This window comes from Cannabis sativa, chromosome 9 (genome assembly GCF_029168945.1).
Source record: "Cannabis sativa cultivar Pink pepper isolate KNU-18-1 chromosome 9, ASM2916894v1, whole genome shotgun sequence".
NCBI classification, from domain to species: domain Eukaryota; kingdom Viridiplantae; phylum Streptophyta; class Magnoliopsida; order Rosales; family Cannabaceae; genus Cannabis; species Cannabis sativa.
Window position 1 is genome coordinate 8,858,758 of NC_083609.1, and position 9,392 is coordinate 8,868,149.

The following is a 9,392-nucleotide window of genomic DNA, read 5'->3' on the forward strand; positions in this document are numbered from 1 at the left end:
ACAAAAAAAAAAACTATTTTGAAGTGTAAAAATAAAAAAAATAAAAAATAAAAAAAACCCTAATAATTTTGAGTATTGCTAATTCATATTTTAGGTTGTCTAATATTATACTGAGGTGATATTTTATAATTAACATCAATAAATTTTTATATTTTTTTAATAAAACAAAATATAAGAGATTGTGGTGTGTTCATCAAAATAAAAATAATTTAGTGATTCCACGCTTCTTATTTATGAGAAGTCTCAAGTTCCAATCTTTCTATCTCCAAAATAAAAAATATTTACATATTTATATAAATATATAGAGAAAATTCAATAATAGTAGTAGTAGGAATATCATAGTATTTGATATGTGAAAGTCACCATTAGCATTTTTTTTTATAATGTTTGTGGGTACCACCCTTTAAACATTTTTTTTTTTTGATAATTTGTTGATTAACTTAGATTATTTTTAAAATTTTATAAAAAGTTATAAAATAACCACTGTTGTAGATACTTGTGGCCCGTCCTAGAATTTATAGCGGGAATGAATATAAAGAAGTTATAATTCGGCCGTACATTTCCTTAGCTCCATAAATACCAAGCTCAGAAACTTGTAGCTACACCAACTTCATCTAATTATTCAATCAACAAGACTCCCAAAACAAAAATTCTTCTTATTCTTATATCACAAAATTCTCACAGTATACTTCTACTACTTGTACTCTTACTCTCAGTCTCACTTAACCTTAACAAAAAACAAAAACTCTTCAGTTTTAACCACAACTTTTTCTTTTGATATCTCTATAGCTTTTCTCTCTCTCTTTTAAATCTCTCTGCAGAGTTAAAAGAGAAAGAAAAGAAGAAAGGGAAGTGATCCGTACGGACAGAAGTAGTAGAGGGGAGGCTCCAATTCGCCGCATATTATTATTATCAAGGCTAAAAAGGTACAGTGGTAATAAATAGTGGTAGTAATAGATAGTGGTCCAAAATATATACTCAACTAGTGCTATAATAATATATATATTTATATTACTTAATAATTTGATTTTTATTTTTTTTTTCTTTTTATGTTTGTTTAAAAGATTAGTGATAATTTAATTATCTGAAATTATATATATAAATACAGAGACATACGAACAGAGCTAACCCAAAATGGTTCTATCTTTTCTCTTTGTCTTTGTTAGGACTCTGCAAAAATGAAACTTTATATGACAGCAGCACCCTGCAAACAAGTTCATCAAGTTCAAGTTCAACCTTTGGTTAATTTCCAAGGTGGTTCGATCAATCAGGTGGGAATAAATGTCGACACCTTCTTCCGCCGCAAAGACAAGGTGGTCTTCGTCGTTGGAGCCACAGGAACCGGGAAATCACGCCTAGCTATCGACCTGGCCACAAGATTCCCTGCCGAGATTATTAACTCAGACAAAATGCAAGTTTACAGAGACTTAGAAATAACAACGAATAAAGTCACCGAAGATGAATGCCGAGGGGTCCCTCACCACCTTCTCGGAAACGTAGCCGATCCCCAATCTAACTTCTCCGCAGCTGATTTCTGCCACCACGCTTCCTCTGCTATCGAATCCATCCTCAGCCGTGACCGCCTCCCAATTATAGCTGGCGGCTCTAATTCTTTTATTGATGCTTTGATTAACGATCACCACAATCATCGCCGGCCTCAATTTCGTCTTCGTTACGATATTTGCGTTTTGTGGGTAGACTTATCTTTACCGGTTCTACACGGCTTTGTCTCCGAGCGCGTAGACCGGATGGTAGCCAACGGATTAGTCGGAGAGGTGAGGCGAATTTTCGATCCAACAGCAGATTACTCTCGAGGAATTCGACGAGCGATTGGTGTGCCCGAACTCGATAAATACTTCAGAGCTGAATTGAGAGGAGATAGTGAGAAAAACAAAGCTAGATTACTCCGTTACGCCATTGATGAGATCAAGAAGAACACGTGTGTTCTAGCTTGTCGCCAATTACAGAAAATCAATCGCTTCCACGAGAATTGGAGATGGAATACTCATCGATTGGAAGCTACCGAGGCTTTCTTGAAGCGTGGCCAAGGACTAGAAGCCGGTGACGCTTGGGAGAAGCTCGTTGCCGGACCGGCCACGATGATCGTCGACGATTTTCTTTACAGTGAAGGATTAGCTTCAATGGTTCCTAACGACGCCGTTTTAACGACCGCTCCCGTTTCCCTTGCTTCCGTTGTTGCTGCCGTTACCCGCTAATTAATTATGTAATTATTATGAAACTGCCTCTAACGACACCGTTTTGATGACACGTGTGGAAATCTGAATTGGGCTGGGCCTACAGATTCTGTAAACGGACGGCTATACATTATCGTCCAGCGGCAATCTAATAATGCTATAAACACATAAACAAAAATTACATTGAAAAGAAGAAATTACTGTTTTTTCTTTTACTGTAATTTTTGTACATTTACTGCAGTAGTTAAAATAATTATGGCCTCTTTCGTTAAAAGTAAAAAAAAAAAAAAGGCGTGGAATGACATAGGAGTTGTTGCTGTCAGATCGTTGAGAACCGAAATTTGGCGGCCGTACAGTTAGGAGAATTTTAGAAATTCGTGCTGGCTTTTTTTTGTTTTGTTTTGTTTTTTTTTTTTTGAGAAATATAGCGAAAAAGCAGTTGAAAAAAAAAATTTGCACGCGCGGGCCTTTGTTTCTTTAAGTTGAGTGGAATAAAAAATTCCGTACAGGTTGGTGATAGGCTCCTGTGGGGTCCATATATATGACGTGGCAAGAGAGTTTTATTAAAGTAATTTGCAGGATGAATTGCAAATAAATTTCATGTTTTATTTGTGATGGTAATAATATTTTATTTTTATTTTTTTGTTTAAAAATTATTTATATATAGAAATAAAAAAATAATATGTAAATAATGATACCTATAATTTATAAATATAATTTAAGTATTATTATTATAAAAAATTAAATTTATTTAGTAAAAAACTTACTTGTGTCATTATTATTTTTTAGCCAAAGAGTTTTATTTAGTAAAAAAAACTAGAAAAGTAAGGAAGAAGAGACTTGTAGTGACATGACTTACTATTATTGATATATTTTGGTATCTAATTTTATATATTTTAGTTAAAAGTAAAATATATAAGAGTTGACACTAAATTGTACTCATTAATTGTAAAATGTTGGACACTGTGACACTTTATAACAATGCTAAAAAAAATTGTTGATTGTATCAATTAATGTAATGTGGGAGTTAATATTTTTTCAGAGGTTCTTATTTTTTTTTTTATGGTTCCAATCTTTTTGAGAACATATTCCTTACAAGAAAAAAATAATCTCTTTGAGAACATTCATAAATAGTATGTTTTCTTTTAAAAGCATTGTAGAAAGAGTATGTTATTTGAGTGTGTTGTAATATTTAAGTGTAACTCAATTGTTACTCTATTACAGAGAAGCCTTACTTTCGTTTTTTTTTTTGGGTAATGATTTAAAAATTATTTACTAGTCATAAACTCACGAAATAATAATAATAATAATTAAAAAAATAGTGAAAGAAAGAAGCACTAGTTGTTTGACATGATGGAGGAGAGTGAATACATATGGTATGGATTAACAAAGGCAAAGGGATAGTGGAAGAGAGGGGTGAGACTAAAGAAGCATAATTTGAATAAGATGGTTAATATAGTAGATGCAAAATGAATATGGGAATCTAAATATGAAAAGTGACAAAAGGGGACAATTTGGTGGGGTCATTTCCATATATTCTATCTTTCATGCCCACATGACTCCAATTATAACATTATCATATGTGGGTGACCTTTATACCCACTCACCACTCCCATTATATGAAAATCCTGTGGACCAACACCACCACTACTACTTCTACTAGTAGTATTAGAGTGTGATGAGAGAACAAAACAAAATGTACATAAATTTCAACAGCATTTCTTTTTGTATGAATAAGTATAATTTGTCAAAATCATCTTTTACTACAAATTTGGCTTCATCTAAATGTTGAATATTTTCTTTTCATCCGCCTATAATTGATATGGATTTCACATATTCATTCTCTTCATGATTTGGAATAGGGAAATATATATATATTTAATTTTAATTACACTTAGTATTTATCTAATTGTCAAACACATGAGAGTAATGTGGGACAAAATATACACACATAAGTTTTTTTTAGCTTGTTTTATTTACATACTACTATAACAACAATACTATATTAATAATACACATTAATATGTAATGGCTAGATCAGGGTCTTGTTTTATATCATGTTGTACGTTCAATAAGCTGAGCGCTTCATCTAATTTAAAGAATATTGTAATAGTTGAATTATGTTGTTATTGAATGATCGAACTTTAATTCAAAAAAAAAATAATAGCAATACTAATACACATTAATATATTTACATTTTGTAATACAAATCTGTTAACGCAGATTTTCGTTAACTAAAAATAATAAGCATTTATGTAATAATTATATCACAGAAATGGTAATAAACGATTAAATAACTCTAAGAATTTTACGTAGTTATGCAGTTAAATCTGCATACTCTACGAGTCTATCTTATTATGATATTTTTCTGAATGATAGATAAAATATACAATAAATAATCTTTTTCCCTCAAAAATATTTGTCCAATTTTTCTGTGGAATCTGCCACTATTTATATGAATATAGGTTGGCAGTTATTTACAATGGGGATCGGTTTAAAATGTAACCGTTCATGAAACGTGAACAATTCCTACGTTACATTTAATTGCATGTGGGATAATACTGGATAACTGCTTAACTGCTTTTTGTTCTCATCCTTATCGATGGTTAATGTTGATTTGGACAATTGTATTTGTATCTCACCTAACTTTCGAGTCATTATCCTTATCTATCTTGATGTCTAAAGATCGCTAAGTGTTAACAGATGATTCGCCTCGTCAAACCTCTTTAATTAGAATCGCGAGGTGGCTTATCTCGCTATTCGTAACCCGAGGTTGTTTAGTATAATTGTATTCATTTTACTTTGAGTAAATAAATTATTTTCTTTGTCTGTGTACTCCAAGACAGGTGCATGTCTCGTCAATATAAGTTTCAATAGTCTTTTATTCTTTCCTCGCTAAAGACTACTGTGGTCAGCGAGTTATGAATATCTTCTATTAAACCTTTGTTAACGAGTTATTTTATCTTGTATTTAATGATATAAAATTTATTATACCAGGTGGTTCATATTCTACTGCAAGACATGTGTCACTTTTTGAAGTATAGCCGAATTTCAAGTATAACAATTTCCCCTCAAAAAGTTCGTTTTTAATTATAAAGAGCTTTTTAGATGATTATAAGGGTATTTCTATCGTAATCCCAATTAAAAAAAATTACATGCTTTGAGTTTTGGCGGTTCATGATTTCGAGGCACATCATTAGCATTAAATGCCCATCTTTTCCAATTCTTCCGTTTTTCCATTCGTTTGATCTTTTTCCTCATGATATAACGGTGAACACCCTTAAAGTATAAAACTCAAGAGAAGACATTTGTTTGCCATTTCTACTTTCGAACTATTCTGAAAAATCCTTCTCTATTTTTTAATCACCTTGCATGCTCTATTTTCTTCGTGTTTCATCAAACTTCGTCTTCAATCTCAGAGAATCTCAGAACTCCTTTCTTCAGTCATCAAATTCTCACTCGACAAGCTCTGCATTTCCCAGAAAGTTTTGCCAAAACAGGAAGCAGATTTCTTCTTTGTTTTTGCTATTCCTTTTTTTCAGAATTTGTAATCTTATTTTTGCTTTCGATTGCATCTTTATTTACTGCATTTGGTTTAGGTATTTTTAGGTTTAATTTCTGGATAATTTCTAGGGTTTTAAGGAAAAAGCATAGGTTTATTAAATTCCTAGGTTTCTAGTTTATATTGAACTTATTCCTTCCAGAAATTGGGATTATCCTTTTTTGACAATATGTCCCAATCTGATTTTGAAATTTCAACTCCAGATTTTCTAGAAATAGAATGCCCTAACGAATTAGCTCTTCCATTTGAACCCAAAATCCAAAAACCTAAATCCAAACTTGAGATAAATGATGCCAAAATTAGGGATCATCTAATAAAAACCAATTAGGACAAAATTTCCAGTCGCTATAGGCGATTGTTATAAGAAATAACTGAGGGTAAATGTCGTTATCTGTGAGATGCAGCTTGGCCTGAACCCTAAACTTTATCTTCTATCCCTTTAGCGAGACCCTTGTTTTTACCTTTAGTCATTGTTTCTTTTTCACCAGGTGACCTAGATTTTGACATAATGACCACCCACGCTCGTAAATCAAAGATCCTTCAAGATCCTAATGTTACTTTTGAGGTCGAGCTCTTCGAATCCAAAATAAGGGCCATTAGAGATTTTTTCGGGGGTGTGTTAAAGACTTGTGGCATCAAGCAAGGGCGAGGATGTCGCATTAGATCCGTTTCCCCTGGGGAATTTAGCTGCTTTCCACCAAAAAAGGTTATTCGAGAAGAGTGTGGTGAAGTCAGCACTAGTACCTCGTCAGGAATAGGCGCTTGGAGCCTCGAACATATCAAGGTTGGAGCAATACTCCCCTTGAGGGAATATTATAAGGAGTTCTATAATTATCTTGGAATCGCTCCCTTTCAATTGATTCCAAGTTCTTACAAAATTCTAGCAGGCCTAAAAGTCCTATATCATATTTTAGGCTGGGAGTTCCCCACTCCCCTCGAGATAGTGTACTTCTCCGTCAAAGATGTTCATGCAAGGAAGTGAGGTTCAGGAGGTTTTTATTACTTCGGTGCTCATACAAGTGATCACAAGATCATTGTGAGGTTACCAAACAAGACTGAGTTCAAGGATGAGTTTTTTTAGACTACTGGTCTTTCTCCTATCAACACAATTGCGTTTTGCATTGTACGTAAGTGACTTTTGTCTCAAAAACTTGGTTTTGAGTTCTTTTTATATTTATAAAATTGAAGTCGCTTACTTATTTCACTTATTATGTTGTAGCGGTTACCAAAAGACCAATCTCCACCCCCAAGATTACTAAGCGTCATAAAATCTTGCTAGGTCTTCCTTTTGGACTACGGTCTGCAGATTTCCTTCTGAACTAGGCCAATTTGAGGACCGTCAGCCTCCTTGGCTTGGACCAGTTCACTTGGCCATGAGAGTGACAATGTCACTTGGCCTTGAGAGGTATATTTTTTTAAGAATATGAACTGGAAGAACCGGTCACTTCTAATAGGCATCTCTCTTTAACATTGCTTAGACGATTAAGTGACAAAGTGGGTGGAGTACCTCGTCGGGTGGGTGGGGTACCTCGTCGGGAATCTCAAATGGATCAATTTTGATAAGCTTTAGAGGAGAGTTCTTTGAATCCTTTAGATTATATGGGTGTTTGTTTTACCTAGAAGTATAGTACTAGTTTAGATTCTATTCAAGAACGTTTGGATCGAGGTTTTGTTAATTCAGCTTGGAGTATCAATTTTCTTGAAGCAAGGCTGTCTCACTTAGATTTTTTTAGTTCATATCACCGAGTACTTAGTATTGATCTAGGTTTATGCCCAACTTCTTCTTCAAACCACCATTATAAACGAAAAAGGTTTCGTTATGAAGCATTGTGGAAGGAAGATCATGAATGTTACCAATTAATATCTAACTCATGGGTGCCTTCATTTAAATTTTTCACCGTAGATACTGTGGTCACCAACATAGCTTCTTGATCTAAAAAGTTTGGCTTTTTGGTGTTCGTTATCCCAAAATATTTGAAATACTACGCAAAAATTATGATCAGCTCAAAATATGGATCACCATATGTATAATAGGGAGGAAGTTTCACAGTTAGAAACTTATTTGTCCAACCTATTAGAAAAGAAAGAAATTGTTTGGCAACAAAGATCAAGAATCCAATGATTACAAAGTGGTGACCAAAACATCAAGCTTTTTCATTGCCATGCTAGTGTTAGATTTCAAAACAATCTTGTTCGAGGTAGTTAAGATTTGAGTTATGACCGTTAGTGTTATCTATAGTGCCTTCTCCATGCCTCTTCCAAATTATGATAATTTAGTAGTATGATATTTCTTATATATGGTGTCGTATTTTGTAAATGTTCCTAAATTTCTATAATTACTGTTATTAATGATAGATTCTAATATTTTGTTGTATTTTTGAATGTCATATGATTCAGGTCTCTTAAATACAGATGGGGTATGGTGTACTGATCCTGTGGATACTGAGAATATCATAAAAAGCTATTACATACTATTTTACGTCTTCTTATCCTTCTATTGGAGATGTTCTTTCTACTGTGTCGTCTTGAGTTACTAAAACTATGAATCATTCTCTGTTGTTCCCTTTTACTGCCAAGGAAGTGAGAGAAACAGTTTTCTCTATGCCAACTGATTAAAGTCCAAATGAAGATGGTATAAATAGTTTATTTTACCAAAATTATTAGAGTGATATAGGGGATTTAATTATTAAAGTTGTTTTAAAATTCTTGCATGGTCATGGAGATTTATCTGTTATTAATTCTATTATTGTTACTTTAGTTTCTAAGACTAAAAATGCCAAAAATATGAGTGATTTTAGACCAATTGTTTGTGTAATGTCCTACATAAAATTATCTCAATGATTCTCGTCTGCCGTTTACAACTATGGCTGGATGATATATACACTCATCTCAAAGCGATTTTATCAGTGGGCAACGTATTACTGATAATGGTATGGTTGCATATGAGTTATTGCATAATTTACTGGATGTTACTTCTGGGAAGAGGTTTTACTCGGTGATGAAGTTGGATATGAGCAAAGCGTGTGATAGAGTTGAGTGGAATTTTTTGGAGTCAATAATGTTGAAACTTGGCTTTGTGGGTTCATGGGTTAGTTTTCTTATAAAGTGTGTTCGTGGTAGACTACTCTTTTAATATAAATGGAAATGTTAAAGGTAAAGTTATTCCTACTAGAGGATTACATCAAGGCGATCCTCTTTCAACTTACCTATTTCTTTTTTGTGCGGAAGACTTTTCTTCTCTTCTATGTCAGGCAAAAAATACTTACAACATTTTTGGCTATAAAGTTGCTCGAACTACTACATCAATCTCCCATCTATTCTTTGCAAATGACAACATTCTCTTTTGTCATGCAACCTTTCGAGCTTTTTATTCTTTGCTAGACGTCTTTATTTTTATTCTTTGCTAGACGTCTTTAATCTATATTCTAAAGGGGAAATTTGATTTTTTATCCTCCCCTCATTCAAATCTGACTCAACACAAGCATCGAACCCAGCCCAGCCCCATCGGACACAGCCCAGCCCCATCTGGCACAGCCCAGCCCCATCAGACCCAGCCCTGCCCCATCGGACCCAGCCCATCTTCGTTTTCCCCAACCCATTCATGCCTGAATCGGACTGAATCGGACTGCGCATGG

General features: G+C 33.8%; 1 protein-coding gene across 1 annotated transcript; it reads left to right on the forward strand.

Annotated features, from left to right (window-relative positions):
• Positions 1–442: 442 nt before the first annotated feature.
• Positions 443–2,266, forward strand: LOC115721783 (adenylate isopentenyltransferase 5, chloroplastic). The gene is made up of 2 exons (XM_030650860.2): positions 443–926; positions 1,167–2,266. Exon 2 carries the CDS (start codon positions 1,179–1,181, stop codon positions 2,214–2,216), a length of 1,038 nt encoding a protein of 345 aa, XP_030506720.1. The 5' UTR covers positions 443–926; positions 1,167–1,178; the 3' UTR covers positions 2,217–2,266.
• Positions 2,267–9,392: the final 7,126 nt, after the last annotated feature.

Excerpts from the sequence above, each read along its gene's own strand:
- LOC115721783 (XM_030650860.2), top strand. The coding sequence starts at position 1,179 with ATGAAACTTTATATGACAGCAGCACCCTGCAAACAAGTTCATCAAGTT.